Consider the following 22,102-nt stretch of genomic DNA (forward strand, 5'->3'; position numbering starts at 1 on the left):
ATTTCCCATGTCTGCAAAATGAAATGATTAAATGAAGTTATCTTTGAGATTCAATGGAAGTCTAAAATTATATAATTCTAAACTTTAATAGTGCAGGAAATACATTCACCTCATCACAGTCATCTCAGTTTCTACCACGGTACTTAATATGTGTTTAATACTTGATCTTGAATAGATGGATAAAAAGTGTCATGCTTGACATTCAAAATAAACCCATGGATGAACTTTTGCTTCAAGGAAGATGAAGTTGATGTACTCTTCCCACTCCTCTCACTATGTACTTAAAAACCATGGACATTAAATTCACAATTAAATGAAAGGAGATTGAAAGGTAGAGTTAAGAAGGCAGGACAGCTAGAGAGGCCACGACTCAAAAAATAACATAGTGGTGAATTCCTTGGGTTTTCTTTTTGACTCATATATCCCAGAAACCAGCAATCTGGAAACACCAACCAGCTGACCAAAAAGAGCCTCATAAAAATCTGCTCTAACTAAAATTAAAAATTAAAAAAAAGCATAAAACAGTTCAGTCTAGCAAGAGAGAAAATTTTCAGACAATAACTGCTACAGTCTACTAAAAAAAAAAGTACAACAACAAAAAAAAACTATGATCTTATTCTTTTCCATACTGATGAATACAGAACCTAGTCTTCTTCCCTCTCTAAGCAGTAATGAGGTATCCAACCATACAAGACACCATGATATCAGAGACAGCAAAATAAGGAGCCAAGATTTTCACCCACTCCAGCGGTAAGAAGAGCCTTACACCATAATGTCAGTGGAAAACGTGGAGAGCAGTGATAAGATATCACTCCTCCTCCCAACCAGGGTGATCCCAGTGGAGGCTCAGTGGGGAGCCAAAACTCCCCAGCTAACCCAGCAGCAGTGAGAAGTCCTCTCCTTGGTTATAACAAAGCCCAAGTGAAAAACCCAAATTTCTACCTCTACCTGGCAATAACAGAGATGTACTTTTCCCTTTCTCTACTAGAGTGGTATAAAAGGAAACCTCTATGGTCTGAATATTTGCATCACCCCCAAATTCATGTGTTGAAAGTTAAATGCCAGTGTAATGATATTAGGATATAGGGCCTTTGAGAGGTAATTAGGTTATAAGGGTTCTGCTCTCATGAGTGGGATTAGGGCCTTATGAAACAGGCTGCAGAGAGCTGCCTTATCCCTTCTGCCATATGAGGACACAACAAGAAAGAACCATCTATGAACCCAAAAACAGGCCCTAACCAAGCACTGAATATGTTGGTGCCCTGATATTGGACTTCCCAGCTTCTAGACTATGAGAAATAAATTTTTGTTGTTATAGGTCATCCAGTTTATGGTATTATAGCAGCCCAAACAAAGAAAGAAACTATTATAAACTTAATGTCTTTAATACATATAGTATTAATTTTATTCAACTATTCAAAACATTCAAATTACCTACTTCACATTACAGTATATATTATAGTAGCTGTGTTTTTTGAAGAATCAGTACATTTCATTGGATATATAAAATTTAACTTATAGAGTTGTTTGGCTGTATTCACTTATTTGTTTCTTATGTCTGCAGTGTCTGCACTTGTTTCATTCTTGAATGTTCTCTTTTTTTCTTTGTCAGACTTGCTAGAGATTTTCAATTTTATTTAATGTTTCAAAGAACAAGCTTGTGTTTCATTGATTTTTCCTAGTTTTTCTGTTTTACATTTCATTGATTTCTGCTTTTTATTATTTCTTTCCTTCTGCATGGTGTGGATTCTCTTTTCTTTCTCTAGGCTTTTTTTTTGTGAATGGAACTTAGATTATTGATCTATTTTCTCTTTTTTAATATATGCACTTAGTGCTATAAATTTCTGTGTTTTCACTGAGTCTCACAAATTTTGATATGTTGAATTTTCATTTTGATTCAATATATTTTAGCATATTCAGTTTGATGTATTTAAAAAATTCTTTTAAGACTTCCTTTTCAACCTGTGAATTATCTAGAAGTCTACTTTTTCTAAGTTGTTTGATAGTACATTTCAGCTCAAACTTTGCATCCTGAGAGCATATAAATGTAATTTTAAAATTCTCCAAAAAGAGATCTCTAAGCTCAGATAGTTTCACTGGAAAATAGTCCCAACTGTTTAAAGAATAATGAATACCATTTCTATACAATCTGTTCCAGAAATTAGAAGAGTTTCATTTCACAAAGATAGTATTACTCTTAAACAGTAACTAGATAAAGGCACTGCAAAAAAAAGCAAACTATGGACCAGTATTTTTCAAAAATATAGATGCAGAAATCCATAACAAAATATAATCAAATAGAAATCACATGCACATACATCAACACCCATGGGGTAGGAACATAAACATCATGGCCAAGTAGTGTAAGAAACTCAAGGCTGGTTCAATATTAGAAAATCAATCCATGTAATTCACCTTATTAACAAGCCAAAGATGAAAAACTGCATGAATGTTATCAATCAATGCAAAAAAAAAAAAAGAATTTGACAAAATTTAACACTCATTTAAGATAAAAATTCTCAGAAAAATAGAAGTAAAGAGTAATTTCCTCAACTTGATAAAGAGGAACCTACAGCTAACCTAACCTAAACAATGGTGAAAGAATTGAATGCTTTCCTCCAAGATCAGGAACAAGGAAAAGGTGTCCCCTTTCACTGCTCTTATTCAACATTGAGCTAAAGTTCTAGTCAGTGCAGTAAGACAGGAAAAACAAATAAAAGGAATACAGATGAGAAAGAAAGAAATAAAACTCTCTCTTTTTACAAATGACATGACTGTCTATGTAGAAAATCTCAAGCAATCTCCAAAAAGTTCCTTAAACTCAATGAGCTGGATGCCTCCAGCTTTGTTTTTTTTTTGTTTTGTTTTGTTTTTTGTTTATTTTTTTTTTTGCTTAGGGTTGTCTTGGCTATGCAGGCTCTTTTTTGGTTTCATATGAAGTTTAAGGTGTGGTGATTCCTCAAGGATCTAGAAATAGAAATACCATTTGACCCAGCAATCCCATTACTGTGTATATACCCAAAGGATTATAAATCATTCTGTTATAAAGACACATGCACACGTATGTTTATTGCAGCACTGTTCACAATAGCAAGGACTTGGAACCAACCCAAATGCCCATCAGTGATAGACTGGATAAACAAAATGTGGCACATGTACACCATGGAATACTATGCAGCCATAAAAAAGGATGAGTTTATGTCTTTTGCAGAGACATGGATAAAGCTGGAAACCATCATTCTCAGCAAACTGACAGAAGAAAAGAAAACCAAACACCACATGTTCTCACTCATAAGTAGGTGTTGAACAATGAGAACACATGGACACAGGGAGGGGAACATCATACACTGGGGCCTGTTGTGGGGTAGGGGGTTAGGAGAGGGATAGCATTAGGAGAAATACCTAATGTAGATGACAGGGTGATGGATGCAGCAAACCACCATGGCACATGTATACCTATGTAACAAACCTGCACATTCTGCACATGTACCCCAGAACTTAAAGTATAATAATAATAATAACTCAATGAGGTATGGGAAAATGGCCTGGCTTTTGAGGCTCACTGAGAAGCCAGTGGTTGTGCAGGCAGCCATCTCAGTGTCTGCTCCAGGTCTCTGCCCCTCAACAGCACGGCATGACCAGTGGGTGACCCTGGAGTGAACCATGGAGATGGAGGTGGCACTGCTAAGCCATGGTTTTCCAAAGCTACAGCACTGTGCCTTCTGCCCGACCCTAGTCTTGGCAACTCTGCCGCCTCTGCTTCAGATACAGACCCCACCTTCTCTACTAAAGCCCATCCCACCTGGCAGTGAGCAGCATCTTCCAGCAGGAGCAGATTTTTCAGAACATAAAAGAAGATAATCATTACCAGCAGCAGAGACCACTATAAGTTGTTCTTAATTAGAACAAAGTTAGTACTTTGGAAAATCTGCCTCACTCTGCAGTACTCACACTACCTAATTTTTCAGGTCTCTCCTGGATAAAGAAGAACCAAGCTCGTATTTCCTCTCTGACAATTTGGGATACTATGTGTCTCTTAAAGGACTAAGAAGATAAAATTAGGGAGGATTATGAGCAAATCCTCAACATCAAACTAGCAAAGAAATATAAATCTTTTGTGAAACTTACATGTGATCAGATCATACGGTCATGTGGCAGAAGGCCAACCAGCAATGTTTCTTGAAGCTTTTCTGCATTTCAGGTACCAGATTTGACCTCAAGAGATAGCTGTGGTACACTTTTTGCAATGGCTTGATATAATATTTCAGCTCCAACTTTGCATCCTCAGAACAATTAACCATGTTTAAAGGTCCATTTTTATACAACTTAAAGCCCTTGAAATTCTTTGGTTATCACGTCGTATTTTTCTTTTCTCTCATGCAATAAACAGGGTATCCTATAGTGATATATTTTACAAAGAAAAAACACCTGGGGTATCCTATAATTATATGTTTTCTAAAGAAGAACAACCTGGAGCAGCTGTTTAGCAAAATATAACTTCTGTGGTTCCTAACAAATGAAGAGTTTCACCAAACACAATTCCATAGAAAGTGTGTGTAGGAGTATCCGGGTTGTGTGTATGTGTGTCTTAAACTATTTAATTGAGGGGTTCTGGGTGAGAATTTCTGTGCAACAACTATAGTTAAAAATGTTTTCTTGGTCTTCAGAAGATCATTAATATTTTGTGGCCATATAACAGTGGATTGTTTTACATGCAGGTATTATTGTTAAACACAGAGACTATTTCCAGGCACAGAAAATGAATCAGAAGTTAGAATGTATAGTAGGTGTTATTATGATTAAATAATGAAGGTTTGCCATGTTAGGTCTACAAATGTTATGAAGAATTTAAACAAACTAGAAGCAGATCATTTGATACACGGACTTTGCTCAACAGTGTCAGAAAAATACCAAGACTCCAAGCCTTAAACTACCCACAGGGAATCTCTGCTCATTTCTTCGACAAAATCAAAGCGCTCCCAAGACACTGAACCTCCAAAGGAAAAAGGCCTTTCCTGGAGCAGAGCATGAGGGTTTTCTGGGAAGCATAGCATAGGTAAGCATGTGGCTGGGCCACATCCCAGTGGCACTCTTAACTTGGGAAAAGTCACTTCACCTTTGTATTAGTCACCAAAAATGAAACCTGGCTTCTTTGCTCTCATTTCCTAAAATTTTTTAAAGAGGTGTGCACATGTGGCTGCTTGAATCCTGTTTTGGCAACGCCCTGCCCAAAATTGCTTAAGAACTGTTCTTCACCTTGTTTCAAGGTTGAGGAACAGAAAGTAGCCTCTGGGTTGGAGGAAGCGGAAGTTAAGTGTGCATTTATTTTTATATTGTGACTTATTCAGGACCACATTTTACAAAATGTGGAGAGGAGAGGAGAGGAGAGAGGAAGGAAGAGGAAAGGAGAGGAAGGGAGGGGAGGGGACAGGGGAGGGGAGTGTTAAATATTTTTTAGTTTCAAGATAGAATATATTTTTCAAATTAGGAGTTATTTTGAAAAATTGAATTTAATTCAAATATCTATCAATACCTTCTAAAGTAAGGTAATATTCACTGATGGTTGTTTCAATCAGAAAGCTAAGAAATATTCTGGAATATTTAAATCTAAAGAGTTTTTATTAATGAACATAATTAATTTAAAGCTAACGTAATCTAACTTAAATCACAACATTATTCTTTGCACATTTTCATTATGCAGTATTAACAAGCATAGTTTCAAGCAACATACTAAGCTTCAAAAGAAAAAGCAATTCAATGGAGGAAAGATAGCTCTTTCAACAAGTGGTGCTACAGTAATTAGACATCCATAATCACAATTTTTTTAAAAGAAAAAATTGATAAATAGGACTGCATCAAAATTAAAAAGTTTTTCTCTGTAAAAGACCCTACTAGAAGTATGAAAAGATAAGCTACAGCTTAGGAGAAAACATTTGCAAACCATATATCTAACAAAAATAAGTAGCTAGAATATATTAAAAATTTCCCCAAACTCAACAATAAACAAAACAATCCAATGAGGAAATGGGCAAAAGTAATGAATAACCATTTCATGGAAGAGGATATATAGTTGGTAAATAAGCACATGAAAAAATATATTCAATTAGCTATTGAACGTTAGCCATCAGGGAAACACAAGTTATAACCAGAATGATAAATATCATTACACACCTATGCGTGAGACTGGATGGCTCATACATTGTTGGTGTGACTTTAAAAGGGTACAACTCATTTGGGAAACAGGTTGTCAGTTTCTTAAAAAAAACTTAACATGCAACTACCATTTGACCCAGCAATGTGCTCCTCAGTATGTATCCTAGACATAGGAAAATTTGTGTTCCTACAAAAACTGTGCACATGTGTTTATAGAAGCTTTATTTCTAATAGCCACAAAATGAACACAACCCACATGTCCTTCCACCAGTGAATGATTAATGGAACTGTGGTACATCCATACCAAAAAAAAAAAAAAAATGCCTGGTGCGGTGGCTCACCCCTATAATCCCAGCACTTTGGGAGGCCGAGGCAGGCAGATTGCCTGAGTTCAGAAGTTCGAGACTGACCTGGCCAACATGGTGAAACTTCGTCTCTACTAAAAATACAAAAATTAGCTGGACATGGTGGTGTGTGCCTGTAGTCCCAGGTACTTGGGAGGCTGAGGGAGGAGAATCACTTGAACCTGGGAGGTGGAGGTTGCAGAGAGCCAAGATTGCACCACTGCGCTCCAGACTGGATGACAGAGCGAGACTTAAAGATTGCTACACAGAAAAAAACTTGGTTGAATGTCCTGTTATCCTGTTAATTTTTCTGGGTAAAAAAGGTTATATATTTTATAATTCTGCTTATAAAACATTGTTAAAATGACAAAATTATAGAAAATGGAGAACAGATTAGTGGTATCCAGGGGGTCAGAATGAGGAGAGTTGCCAGGATGGTGAGCAGGAATTGGGTCTATGAGAAGGCAACAGGAGTAAATATTCTGATGGAAATGTTCTCTATCTGATATACTAGTTGTGTACAGTTTTGCAAGATGTCACTACTTGAGAGATGTTACCACTGGAAGAAAACGGATAAAGGATACACAGGATTTCTCTGTATTATTTCTCATAACTACATTTGAATCTACAGCTATCTTTAAAATGTTTAATTAGAAAATATATTCTTCAAGACATGCCTTTCTCATGTTTTAATATATAATTGTTTAAAAATAGTTTTGTGACTGCAGGTTTCTATTTAAGACATCCAGCATTTGCATACTTGGTGTTTGCTGTATGCCTATCATTCTTCTCGGACTGTACATTGATCGATTCATTCATTTATAATAATATACTTATTATCACTGTATGCTAGATACTTTTCTGGGCACTGAAAATAGTTTTGAACAAAGAAAGATCTCTGTCCCCATGCAGCATACATTATAGTGAGAACAGACCCACAGATAATGGTACCTATAATATATCCAACAGAGAAAAGTAAAGCAGAAAAGGAGGATGGAAAATTCTAGCTGGGAGGAAGGATGTTGAATTGCAAATTAGAAGACTCAGCATTTGAGGATAAATTTCAAGATAAGAGAAGTGACAGATAACTAGGGAAGAAAATACTGGATTGAAAAGAAGGGTGTTATGGACCATTGAAATGACTGGAGATTTTATTCTTTATGACTTAGGAGGCTTAGTAAATATGTAATGAACAAATCCTTCTCCATTTAAAGTCACTTCTGCAGTGTTCAGGAAAATGGTCAAAAACAATCACTGTTTTTAGAATTACTTGTGTTGTTTTCTTCTCTAAATTTAGCACAAGTTCCTGATTTTCTATTATAACAGATTCAAACTTCTGGGACAGTCACACCAAACTAAGAGCAGAGAAAGTGGGGTCTACTTCAGTTTTTCAACCTTCCCGCCTACACTCTCTAATAAAGCTCTAGTCAAGCTTCTATCTCGGCCTAACCCCTTGTACTTCCTTTCTCTACTACGTGTTTTCTCTTGCTGTATCTTGAAATTCCTATTTATTCTCCTCTATCTACTAATCTATTTTCATGAATAGTGAGGGTATCACAGGGTGGCTTGCCATGAGTGCTTTAGCCAACCCATAATCTCCTTGATCTCCTTAACCTCACCATCCAAGTTATTTCCAGTAAAAGAGGAATGTTCTTTGATAGGTACAATTGGCATTTTTTCATAGCCAATTGTTTATCCTCATACTGAGGATAAACCTAAAAGAACATTTAGAAAACTTGACTTTTATTGCTATATATCAGATAATCTAAGTAAACGTTAGTGTACTTTTCTATGAAATTCAAGGTTCAAGACAAATATGTGTTATATCATCCTCTTCCAATTAGATTATTGGTTCTTAACTTCTAATAGAAAGCAATTTTGAAGCTATCAATAAGCAACATCCAATTCATATTTCACCCTTCAAAAAAGCCTCAATAAAATCTTTTTCTCCTGAATTTTTATTTAATTAAATCTTCAAGGCCAGGCATGGTGGCTCATGCCTGTAATCCCAGCACTTTGGGAGGCTGAGATGGGGAGATCACCTGAGGTCAGGAGTTTGAGATCAGCTTGGCCAAAATGGCAAAACCCGGTATCTACCAAAAATACAATTAGCTCAGTGTGGTGGCACAGGCCTGTAGTCCTAGCTACTCAAGAGGCTGAGGCATGAGAATCACTTGAACCCAGGAGGCGGAGGTTGCAGTGAGCCAAGATTGTGCCACTGTACTCCAGCCTGGACAACAGAATGAGACTCTGTCAAAAAAAAAAATCTTCAAGCCACAAAATTGACCAACATATTATGTAGGTTTGTGTTTAATTGTTTTATGTGTATTGTATATATTTTTATTATAATAATGGAGTTATTTGGATGTGTAGGGCAGAGATCCCCAATGCCACCTGGCACTCAAACTTGGGTCTTGAACCCTAAACCCAGAACCTGAACATAGCAAGCAGTGAATAATTATATATTGGTTAACTGTCCACTGCACTACAAGAAATGTAGAAAGACATTCCTCATCTGATGTTCACTCTTAAGAAAAATATTTTATTTAATAATTAAGTCTATAAAAAACATATTTTATACAACACCTGAATTTCAATTAGATATACTAATAGTTATTTCCTTCTGATTTGTGACAGGCAACTATAATACTTTTTGTGCTTTTATTGATTACCCACTGGTAAATTGAATGTTTTAATTCACTTGCTTAAAAGAAACCAGAATCATGCAATTTTCGAGGTAAGCTATGTAAATAGGATACAAAGGAAAAGTGAAGTTTTGATTTAGTGCAGTAATTTGTAGACATGGAAGGGAAGCACTTTTACTGACCACATTCAATCTATTAAATGGCATATACGCATTTTATAAATTCTTATAAAAGATATAAATATTTTATTTAACAAATAAACTAGGTTGGCTGCTGTGGCTCATGCCTGTAATCCCAACGCTTTGGGAGGCTGAAGCAGAAGGAGGAGTTTGAGACCAGCCTGTGCAACATAGTGAGACTATCTCTACAAAAATAAATAAAAAATTAGCTGGGCAGGCTGGGAGCGGTGGCTCATGCTTATAATCCCAGCAATTTGGGAGGTCAAGGCAGAAGATCACGTGAAGTCAGGAGTTCCAGACACAGCCTGTCCAACATGGCAAAACCCTGTCTCTACTAAAAATGCAAAAATTAGCCAGGTGTGGTGGCACACACCTATGATCATAGATACTTGGGAGACTGAGGCATGAGAATTGCTTGAACCTGGGAAGTGGAGGCTGCAATGAGCTAAGATAGTGCCACTTCACTCCAGCCTGGGCAAGAGAGTGGGACCCTGTCTCAAACAAACAAAAACATTAGCTGGGCATGGTGGTGCACACCTGTAGTCCTAGCTACTCAGGAGGCTGAGGTAGGAGGATCACTTGAACCCAAAAGATTGAGGCTTCAGTGGGCTGAGATAATGCCACTGCCCTACAGCCTGGGTGATACAGTGAGCTCTTATCTCTAAAATAATGATGATGATGATGATGATATCAATAATTAAATTGAATACAATCCAAGTCAATCATAACGTAGCATTAATATATTTGCAAGCTTAGTGGATTTCCAGTGGATCACTTTATATGCCTGATACCTTCCATTGGAGGAAAAGCTAATAAAGAAATCACTGCAGAAAAGAACACCCCTAAAAACTACAAATGCACATTTTACTTTTCCTAAATTAAGTTTTCGCATCTGAAGTGCAAAAATAAGGAAGTACTTTATTTTTCTCTTTTGATTCTAAAGTATGGAACTTGGAAGAGCTCTGAATTAACCCAAACTATAAAATTATCTTCCACAAAAGACGAAGTTTTTGAAACCAAATATTTAATCCAAACATTTACTAGATTTAACTGTTTTTAAATTTTAAATTTTAAATTTTTATGGGTACATAGTAGGTATAGATATTTACAGAGTAATTAAGATATTTTGATCCAGGAATACACTGCATAATAATCACATCAGGGTAAATGAGGTATCCGTCACCTCAGGCATTTATCATTTCCTTGTTTCACAAAAATTCTAATTATACTCTTTTAGTTATTTTTTAATGTAAAAGAAATTACTGACTAGTCACCCTGTTGTGCTATCAAACACTAGACCCTATTCATTCTATCTGTGTTTTTGTACCTTAATCATCCCCACTTTTCCTACCCCTCTGCACCCTCCTACCTTTTCCAGTCTCCAGTAGCCATCATTCTACACTCTATCTCCATGAGTTCAATTGTTTTAGTTTTTAGCTGCCACAAATGAGTGAGAACCTGTGAAGTCTGTCTTTCGGTGCCTGGCTTATTTCATTTAACATACTGTCCTCCAAGTCCATCCATGTCATGCTAAGTTTTAATAGTAATATAGATAAGTGCATTTTGAATCAATTCAAGTTCCAAAAGTTAAGTACTTCATGCACATGGACTTGTTGTATTCTTTTTATTGGTATATATGATATATTTGGGCATAAAATGCTGTTAAAATGTAGAATCAAGTTTGGAGGGCTTCAACTTTACGGCCCTGTTCCAACGTATCTGACTGTGACAATGGAACCAGCTTAGACATCAAACACTAATCTCCTAATAAATTCAATTGTCATGATACATGTTTAGCTGCATCCAGATATGACCAAGTTTACATTGAAAAAAATACCCAATAATCCCTGGAAGGAATGTTAAGGTCAGACACTAGGCAGTGAGAGAATGAGCCAAATTTGATTTCACTTTATGTCAAAAATAAGTACAGAGTCAGTGACTCAGAGCTGGCTATACACTGTGACTAATCTTAGACCACATAAATTAGAAGTATGCAACGGGCTGTAAAACTGTTTCCAATCTGAACAACAAATTCCCAGTTTTTACAAATCTCTTATCAACAAACAATTCATGTGAACCCATATAAAATGAAATTAATTAGCTAATAAATATTGTAATCATAAAAATAATTACATACTAAATGCAAAACAATTTTAAAGATAAAAATCAAAATATTTTTGAATATCATGTTTTATATAAATGATTCTCCTTAATTTAAATTTAATATTTTATATAAATATTTTATATAAAAATAATACTCCTGTTTTATATAAATGACTCTCCTTAATTTTTATATTTATACAAGGGAAAATATTTATAATTTTGCCTGATGGGAATATGGAAATAATACATTGCAATGGAATAAAAACCCTTATGAAAAATAATGAATTTTAGAAGAAAACAATTCATTTCTTTCTTCTACAAACATTTGAATGCCTACAATTCAAAAAGCCCAAGGCTTTCTGCTAGGAACTGTGAGTAAAACAAAGACAAATAAGACATGGTTCCTACAAGCAAAGAGTTTACAATGGAAATGAGTGGTTCCCAAATTCAGCACTGTATTATTCACATGTCTTGTTTCAACAAAGATCTAATTCCCAAATTCTGATTCCATAAGTCTAAAACAGTGCCATAATGCCGCACATTCTGATGCAGAATTCAAGCTTTGAGAAGTAATGGTCCTCAGTCGTAGGAAAGTACATAGTTCATAGTACAATATGTTTAGTAACTGTCTAATTCTTTGATTTAGAATCCCTTCAGTCTACACATATGTAGCCTTTTAATCCTGAGTTAAGACAGAATTCAATTTTCCAATTAGATTTTTTTTTTTTCTTAGCAAAGACCTGGACCTTAAATGCAGGTGGCTCTATATCAGGTGCACATTGCTATTTGGATCATGTGTCTCAGTTCTATTAACTGAATTCCTGCTTCATTCCTGTGTCTAAGCTGCCACATTGAGTACCAGTGTACTCAATATTACTTTTAATGGCAAAAAACACAGTAACTTTTGCACCAACCTAATATCTTCTGCCTTGTTCCTGAATCTCTCATTTATTTCAGATACATTGTCCTGTATTTTATTTGCCAATTCTCAAAGACTCAGCTCCTGTCCAATGATCCAAGACCATTTTACCTGGTGCTAGACCACCCTGATGCAGACCACCTGCCTGCATTTGAACTTTTTTTCTTCTCACAGACTCCACATAGCAATGATGTGCTGGCCACCCACAGGGAAAACACCTGTCATCCCTTGATGGACCTTTCTGACAGTGTTTGCTTGTCCTCAAAAGTTCCTGGTAATCTACTTCAGTACTCTCCAATACTTACAGAATATCAGAATTACCTAGAGAGATTCTGAAGTGTATGGATTCTTAAGCTTCACTCATTGAGGCTATGAGTCAGCAAGTCTGGGATGAAGTCCAGAAATGCCATTAAAGGCTTTAATAAAGAAGGCACATTTAAGCTGGGCTTTTAAAAATGAATAAGATTTTATGTGTTATAGAAAGGGAAAATAATAATACAGCTAAGGGAAGCAAAGCAAGCTGATGATGAAACAGCGTTGAATATGTTTAAAGAAGAGAACCTAGTCAATTATTAGTTCATAGTAGATGCTTCATAAATGTTTTCTGAGTTAAAATACTGAAATAGTGAAATTGTGTGCTAAATAAATGAAGTTTAGCTGGAGACATCAGCTATATGAGAAGGAGAAGATACAATAAAAGTATATAAGAATAAAAAAGTTAGAAAGAAACCAAATTCTAATTAGTGATGAATTCTAGGATATTTTCTAGACAATGAGAATGAGTAAAACATTTGGGGTATTCTAGCCCATCTCCTCCACACGGTGACTTTCATTATTACTTCTGTGCTTCAGGTACCCAACTTGACATGTCTAACCTTTATTGTTCAGATAACTGCCAATGCATAAATGGTCTAAATTGTATGTTAGAACCAATTCAATTAAGTGAGTGGTGGAAAGATGAGACTTATGACTACGCTAAAGTAGTGTGGGTGATAAGGCTAGTTAGGATGTTATTACAGGAAGCAACAAGGTTCCTCTAATATACAATGGTGGTGGACATGGTGGAGAAGGGGCAAATTGCAGAGCCATATTAGAAATTGAATTGATAAGACCTGATTGTATGTAGAAGAAATGGAGTAAGGAATTACATAAAACTATGAGGCCTGGGGTCCAATGGATTGTCAAGAAGAGGCACAGAAAACTGAGAAAAAGGCAGTGATTTCATGTAACACAAATTCCACTGATACTCCAACCAGTTCTTCAGTTGAAATTTTTCAACAATTTGGCCGGGTACACTGCCTCACACCTGTAATCCCAGCACTTTGGCAGGCCAAGACAGGTAGATCATAAGGCCAAGAGATTGAGACCATCCAGGCCAACATGGTGAAACTCTGTCTGTACTAAAAATACAAAAAATTAGCTGGGTGTGGTGGTGTGCACCTGTAGTCCCAGCTACTGGGCTGAGGCAGGAGAATCACTTGAACCTGGGAGGCAGAGGTTGCAGAGGTCGCAGTGAGCTGAGATTGCACCACTGCATTCCAGCCCAGTGACAGAAAGACTCTGTCTCAAAATAAACATTCAACAATTTGAGTGGATGTGCAAGAAAAAGAGGATAAATGCAGGAGAGATTGGAATAAATTGATGGAGTAATGTTCTAGAGACAACATAATATTAAAATGAAAATGAACAGCTAGATCCCTGAAAGAGTAAGGCAAGGACATCTTAAGAGAATATATGTGGAGGGCATGAATAAAGACATGGGTAAATTTTTTTGATGGAAGGAGGGCATATCAATATAGCTGATATTATTAGTAAAATAACAATAAATATGGATGATGGGCGAACAGACTAGGTTTGGAAAGAGAACAATTTTCATACGGAATGGAGAGTATTTCTATGAACCTATTTCCTATGGTGTAAAAACAACAGATACATAGAAGCCTGTGGAGTAGATGGGACAATTAAGGATGATGAATTTATAGACAAACAAAGTAGAATCATTTCTATTTTTTTCTTAGAAATATTTAGCAGCCAGCATCTTGGAAAAAAAAAAAAAAAACAATGTGGTCTTCTCAGAGTGAGGACTCTTCCTGGAGGATAAGTCACAATGACAAGGTATGAGATCTAAGGAGCAAGAGATGGTGGTGTTGAAATGTAACTGTTCCATCCTGGAAAGGGAAAGACTATAGTCTGAAAAAATGTTGCACTGGAAGAATGAGAAGGAAAGGATGCTGAGTTAGATGCTGAAATCAGAAAGAAGGCAGACTATGTCTTGATGTTCTAGGTATACAGTCTCAAGGGTAGAAACATGAAGTAAAATTAGGCAATGAGGATTTCCAAGGGAGAGACAGGTTGAAAGACGTTTCCAAGATAAAGGGTTTGGATGTGCCAGAAGTTAACAATTATGCCAATATCCACAGTGCCCGTTAGACACTGTGTTATCAGAAAAGAATCAGGTTTTAATCTATGTAAGCAGGTAGAATATGGAAGAAAATAGGATGAAGGATATTATGACATAGCTAGAGCACTTCTAGGGATGGTGAGAGTTTCTTCTTGTGAACTAAAGCTTAACAACCTGGATATTTTATTCAACTAGCATGAAAGACAAAGGCTGGTATAAAGGGGAAAAATATATGGAAATGAGTCTGATATACCTCAACCATATAGTTCAGGGAAACATCTAGATTTACATAAAAACAATTAAGACAAAACAAGATATACATGAAAGGTTTACATGTTTATTCCTTCTTTCAAATCATGGTTAAGCATAATTTAGTAAGTCAAGGTTTTATATTTGTGGAAATACTAGTAAAGCAGATTCTCTCTCTTTTTTTCCTCCCTCAATCTCCCAGCATTTTGGAGAAGGGTCAAGGTAGTACACAGCTGGTACTCAAGCAACACATGGGATAAAACAGCCTGTGTCGTATTTTTAATTGTGCTTTATATCTTTAGATAAATATGCTATACAGTTTGCAGGTGGTATTGACACAATCCACAAATAATTAAAGGTTTCACATTAGTTACCTGTTTCACGTTAATTACCTGTTTCAGGTAGTGTGCTGACGTGGCATGTTCTTTCATCACCGTCACCAGCTGAGGTTGAAGCTCTTACTTTAAAGACATATGAGGTATCGGCAAGAAGTTTTATGAAAGTATAAACGTGATCTTGGGGAGAGACTTTTGTAGAATTTCTTTCAACTGTTATCATATAATGCGTAATTATTCCATTTGCCTTTTTGGGTGGATCCCATTTCACTAAAACTGACTGCCAGCTAGTTGCTATACACTGCATATTCTGTACAACATCTGGAACTTAAGAGATAAACATATGCCCAAAGTTAAAATGTATATACATGTAAGTAGATAATTGATTAAATTATGTGATAACTAGATAAAACTGTATTTAGAAGTAGAACTAGAAAAGTATTTAATATATCAACTTTTCAATGTGTGCTTAAAAAGTCATTAACATAGACTGAATCAAAAGGCTGTTGACTTGTTTTTTCCTGCTATTTTATTAATCCTTACAATATTGAACCAGTCATTGAATATCTTCCAGGTCCAAGCACCAATCACATCCTCAAAAGCTCAGAAGCAAATGTGTAGCCTCAAGCCGAGGCCCAGGCAGTGTTTGATAACTGCTCTCCTAATCAGAAAGGAACAATCTTAGCAATACTATGGGACATTTTTATACAAAACATATATGCAGGTGCCTCCCTAATGTGACAAATCTGGGCTTCACAGAACTTAGAAACCCCTAACTAATTTAAAGGTAATGCTTTTTTACTGGGATGGCTTCTTTGGAAGAATCATGAAGATCTCATCTTTAAGTAAGTACCTTTCATAGACATCATTGGGAGGAAGATTTAAGGAGTCTCAGTCTTATTTTCTGGAGCCTCTCTGAATTTACTTGAAAGTAACCCAATTTCTCAGAGATCCACTATATCTGGTAGACCTAGTTAAAGAACAATATCTCAGCCCACCAAAGTGACTGCACATTAGAGAGACTGATTACTTCCCACGAAATGTCCAATTAGCTAATGTCCCCTAAAGTTGGTATTAGTAGAATAACTTTTCTTGTCAGAGTAAAACATAATGGTAGAAGAAGAATTGGGACATAGTCAATTTGTGGATTACAAACAATGAAAATTGAAAGAAAATAACTTGCTGCCATTATGTAAAACATAATGCTTTAAAGAATACTCAGGTGATCTCTCACCTGCCTATACTGCTCTACCTGGCTCTAAACTGAGCTATTATAAACTTTTCTTCTTCTGTAAGATAAAGACACCAGTACCAAAGGGGACTACTTAGGGAAGGTGTTGCATTTAAAATTTTTTAAAAGATAATTTCTGGGCTGATCAAGGGATCTAGCAATTAAATATTATTAACTATTCACTTCCTTGTTTTCAAAATCATAAACATTTTTATAAAATAAGTTAACACAAAATAGATGACAATTTGCCGAACTTTAGCTTATAAATCCAGATTTTATGAATATCTATTTTCCTGATTTTGTGAACCTCAAAACAAAAAATTAACCAGTAATATTATAACACTTAAAGGTGAAAATTTTATTTATTTAACTAATCAGAGTATAATATGTTGTGGTACAATTTTATCTTACTGACAAAAATATTTATCGGTTAACAGAGCACTTTCTAACAAGATTAGCCTTGATTCTTATTACCCTCATATACAAATATTGTTAATTTTTTTTAATTTATGGGTTGAACATTTTTATATTCTATCACTCATTTACAACCTGCATTTCCTATAGTCATGTCCACTCTTCACTAGAAGTCAGAAGGCCAATGTTCTAGTCAGGTTCTTCACCAATGTTCTCAAGGTCTTTTTCATCTAATCTGCCTGAATCATGGCTTTTTCATCTGTAACATGGGAATGTTGGCAATAGTAATATTTAGGGGGCATTTACTGAGTATCTAATACTCTATGAAGTGCTTTATGTGGATCTTTTCAAATATTTTTGACAACTACCTTATGAGATGGCTACTGCTAATGTGTGCTTCTTTTCAGTTAAGGACACAGAGGCTCAGAGAGTCATGAGCCTTTGCCAAGATTGTACAGCTAGAAGGTCATGGGGCTCAAATTCAAACCCAGACAATCACTGCATGTACTTTTATCCACTATAAATGCTATTTATTTTGCCTGTCTTGCAGGAATGTTATGGGAAAAAAAGTCAAGGGTAGTCATAAATTAATGCAAAAATGGTTAATTTAGCAGTCAGTGGTCTACGATCTCAATTTTGAGATTTACTAAAATACCAGGAAGTGCATCCAGAGCTGCTAAGAAGAAATGACTAGAATGAGATCTTGTGCTCATTCAATAAACGTTGACAGAAGTAAAAAAAAAAAAAAAATTAAGAAGAGGTACGTTTAAATGTATGGTCCAGTTGAGAAAAGGAGAAGTACATTTCTAAGCCAACATTAAATAAGTCATAACTAAAAACTATTCAGTGTACACACAAAGGCAAGGTATGTCATGTATACATGTGTGACACAGCAGGTACGCTATTGATGAATTAGGTCAGTGATATTTAACAGTGTCCTCCACATGGGAAAGACGAGATGACAGGAGCATAGAGGGTTTGTGCAATGGCTCTTGCTCTCCAAATGTCACAACTCATCTTCTTAAAAGAAAAGTATATATGTTGTTTCTTAAGAATATAAATCAGCCTGTTAAAAGTGACTGCTGGTTCATTTCTCCCTTTTTCGCCAGCTGTCTCAAATAGTTCTAAGAATTAGATAATTTTCACAGATATCTAGAAGGCTATTTTGTTCCTAAACTACTTTTTAATTTCAACTTCTTCAGTTCAAAAGAAAAAACAATGTGCAAATATATATGTACAAACACACATACAGCATATTATTTCAAACATAAAGCACTGAAATGCAATTTCCCTTTGAATAGACTCTTAAGTAATGACACTTTATCATATAAACTGAGGAAAAAAAAGGGAAAGGTGTTAAATATAAAATGAAATATTTTAGGCTCAAAAACTGCATCTAACCTGATTCTTGGGTTGTGAATTTTACTACATTACTAAATTGATTGCCATTTCCGACTTTGGTGAAGGCAGATACACTGATAGAGTAGGTGCTGACTGGTTCCAGTCCAACAAGTTTGGCTTCAGTTTGAAAACCTGATATATTCTGAAAAGCAGAAAAAAAATTTATTAGTTCCAATGAATCATCAAAAATTTGTTCATCACTGGAATATTTTCATTGAAGTTATTCCTTCTCTATTTAATAAATAATTTAATAAGAATTGATATTTTAAATTGTAATAAATACTAGCATTTTTTAATGCTATAGAGTGTGCTCAGCTTATGATGCAAGGATGAATTGGGCACCCTCTTTGCCCTGAAGAACCTCATCATTGCCTTTTTTACACCTTTTTTTTCTTTTTTTTTTTTTGAACCGGAGTCTTGCTTTGTCCCCTAGGCTAGAGTGCAGTGGCACAATCTCCTCTCACTGCAACCTCCACCTCCTAGGTTCAAGCAGTTCTCCCTGCCTCAGCCTCCTGAGTAGCTGTGATTATAGGTGCCCACCACCATGCCTGGCTAATTTTTGTAACTTTTAGTAGAGACAAGGTTTAGCCATGTTGACCAGGCTGGTTTTGAACTCCTGACCTCAGGTGATCCGCCAGCCTCAGCCTCCCAAAGTGCTGGGATTACAAGTGTGAGCTACCATGCCTGGCCTATAATTGCCTTTTTTTAAAAAACAGAGTGTTTTGTTTTCACTTTGTTTTCCTGATTTTTACCTGGAATTATATAATCTTTTTTTTTCAATCTGCTATAATTACAGTTTGCAATTTAAATCCAACTTGTGGGTGGTCAAAGATACTTGATTTTTCTGAACTCATCTAAATTCATCTTTAATACCCACAGCATTCCTGTGTAAATTAAATTTATTCTTCAGCTATTGTATGTAGACACTGGCAATAAAGCAGTGAATAATAAGTTTAAAATATCTAGCTTCCATGAAGCTTAAATTGGGAGTTTTCCCATCCAATTCCTAAGTTTCTAATTTGACACAATTTTTTCGAGAAATAAGAAAAGGAACAAAAGAGTATCATAGTTGCTTAAGGAGGAATATGATTTCTTATAGAAAAAATTCTCATTAAGTACAAAGTTTTCATTCACAGATAATTGTCCTAACCAAGAAAGCAATTAAGATTAATCAATTATCATTATGGACAGAGAAGATAATCTCTTATTTGGTATAAGTGTAAGAATCTTACATTATATCTGACAAATATAAGCAATATTGATTATTTATTAAACATTTCAGTAACAGAAATTTAATAAGAATATTAACTCTTGGGGAATTTACAATTAGGATCCTATTTTAAAATAATCTCTAGGAATTCATTGACTTACTGGGACTTACTGAATCTCTTTATTTCAGTCATTCTTTTCTGCTTACTATTTACAAATCATACTATAAGATAATCTGAAGATTATAGATACGTATACATCATGGTCCCTGCCATCAAGGAATTTTTATATTAACTAGAGAAATCTACAATTACTGAATGAGAAAAAAATTAAACACAAAACAAGCAAACTATGATTTTGGTTAGAAAGGGCTAATAACCAGAGAAACAACTGAACCCGAGAGGTCATAATAATAAGAGAGTAATTTATGGGAGAGTAAACAAATTTATACAAGAGTATGTTGTCAAAAAGGGAGACATGAGTGATGAATATTTAAAAACCTATTTTAATAGAACTTTGTACTAAATAATTTCTTTCAGCATGTGTGAGTGACTCGTTACCTACTGATTTCACTATGTGTGGACTACAGTGGATTGACCGGGATTGCAGTAACATTTGAAGTGGTGCTAGCATTATTGTACCTCCACAAATGCACATCTAACTTGAAAGAAGAAAAAGAATATAAAAACAGAGAAAATAATATAAATTGTTACTGTCAGGGTATCAGGGTGGATGAAAAAGAAAGGAAAATAAACACACTAGGGGAGAAAGCTAAACAGAAAGAGGAAAAAACATACAGTAACCAGATGCTGAGAAAGGGAAAAAGATGGCATGAGAGTACATTTAAAGGAATTTGAAAGAAAATAAGATTATGAAAATTGATGAAAGACAAAATAGACGTAAAAAGGAGTTAACATGAGGTAGTAGATTTTAAAACATAAAACTGCCCATCTCAAATGATATATTTAATACTGAATGGCATAAAGATTGTATTTTTGCTACTAGTGAAATATTAAAGATGTGCTTCTATTGAGAAAACCTGTTTACAAAACTGAGAATATAAGCTATTCTCATATTCACATAATGGCATATTGTCATTTCATGCTTAGTGCTATTAAAATGTTGGACAGATTTTTTTGTTCTTTTAAAAACTATGTACACCTACAGCAACAATAGCTAACATGTTTATCACATGCTTGGAATTGTTCGAAATGCTCTATGTAGATTTTCCTTTATAATCCTCAGTTTCAAATGTATACATCTTTGTAACTCCCATTTTGCATTAAGAGGTAAGCAATGTTTCCACTGAAACACAGTAAGTTTCAAAGACAGAATCTGAGTCAGGTAATTTGAAGTCAGAGCCCTTGCTTCACCACTATGCTAAGAGAGTTAGAGATTACCATTCTGAGGAGATAAGATCATATATAGACATTCATACTTTAATATACATACACAACAATCCAGGGTATCCAATTACTCTAAGAAAAGGATTATTTTTTCCCTTTTGATATCTATCTCCCAGTGATCCATACAGACAAAGCAAATAAAAAACGGAAAAATGTTCAGATTAAACCAGGGATAGATATTAAAGGGCAAGAGGCTTCATGTCATTTAATATAATTTCACACTTCTGGGAAACAAATTCCACATTTATGGAGTAATATGATTCAAATTATACTCAAACTATCAGGTTTTAGAGTAATATCTTCGTTTCCAGAAAGAAAGTCATTGTTCCTGATGATATAAAGTTAATGTATGCTTTTGATTTTTACCATTCAATTTGTAAGCTACACATGCTATAACAATGATTTACCATAGTCATAAATTGTAATACTCATAACATTGAGTAAAACATTTACTGCAGATTTTTTGTACTCTTCTTGCTGTAACTAAATAAGAACATTCCAGGACTTCATTTGCCTTTGGGAAAGAAATAAGAAAATTTTCTTAAACAAATGCTTGTTAATTACATTTTGGCAATTAAGTGCTAGAAATCACAGATACATATTTGAGACTCTGTTACATCAGTTTTGTGAATATTTTTCACTAATTCTGGATTCCAAAAATGGAGGAAGGAAAATGTAGTTAGTGTTGCAAATGAATTACTCTTGAAAATTAAAAAAAATAAGGATAAGGATATATCTTAGAAGACCAATTATTGTAGGATCATATGCTATCGGGAAAGATGACCAGAAGTCCAGTATGAATATTAATACTTTCTAAAAGGTTAAAAAGATTCCCTTGTTACTGCTGGTAACAATAGATAGAAATACATTTTATAACAGATTTGTAAGCCAGAAAAAAATTACTGTACCCTTTCCAGCATTAACAAACGATAATTGTTTGCAATTGTTTCTTAAATTGTAGATATCTAGAATTTACAAATCTAAGTACATTGCTCTATGAAGTATTCAGTTTATATATCTGGCAAACGCTTTCTTGTGTTTTCCATGGCATCCTTAAATTGTAGGAAATAAATTTTTTAAAAAATAGTCATTGTTTAATTTAGTAGGCCATTT

The 22,102-nt window shown here is 35.0% G+C and overlaps 1 protein-coding gene across 1 annotated transcript in view; it reads right to left on the reverse strand.

Annotated features, from left to right (window-relative positions):
* The window catches only part of PTPRQ (protein tyrosine phosphatase receptor type Q), a 214,004-nt gene that overhangs the window by 114,772 nt on the left and 77,130 nt on the right, over positions 1-22,102 (reverse strand). Inside the window, exons 24-25 of the mRNA XM_064376936.1 lie at positions 18,375-18,516; positions 15,386-15,655 (exon numbers count right to left, since the gene is read on the reverse strand). Of these exons, the coding sequence (XP_064233006.1) occupies positions 15,386-15,655; positions 18,375-18,516 (412 nt within the window). The remainder of the gene's footprint in view (positions 1-15,385; positions 15,656-18,374; positions 18,517-22,102) is intronic.

Source organism: Aotus nancymaae, unplaced genomic scaffold, assembly GCF_030222135.1.
Source record: "Aotus nancymaae isolate 86718 unplaced genomic scaffold, 86718_ANA_hifiasm-v0.15.2.pri h1tg000016l, whole genome shotgun sequence".
Classification (NCBI taxonomy): domain Eukaryota; kingdom Metazoa; phylum Chordata; class Mammalia; order Primates; family Aotidae; genus Aotus; species Aotus nancymaae.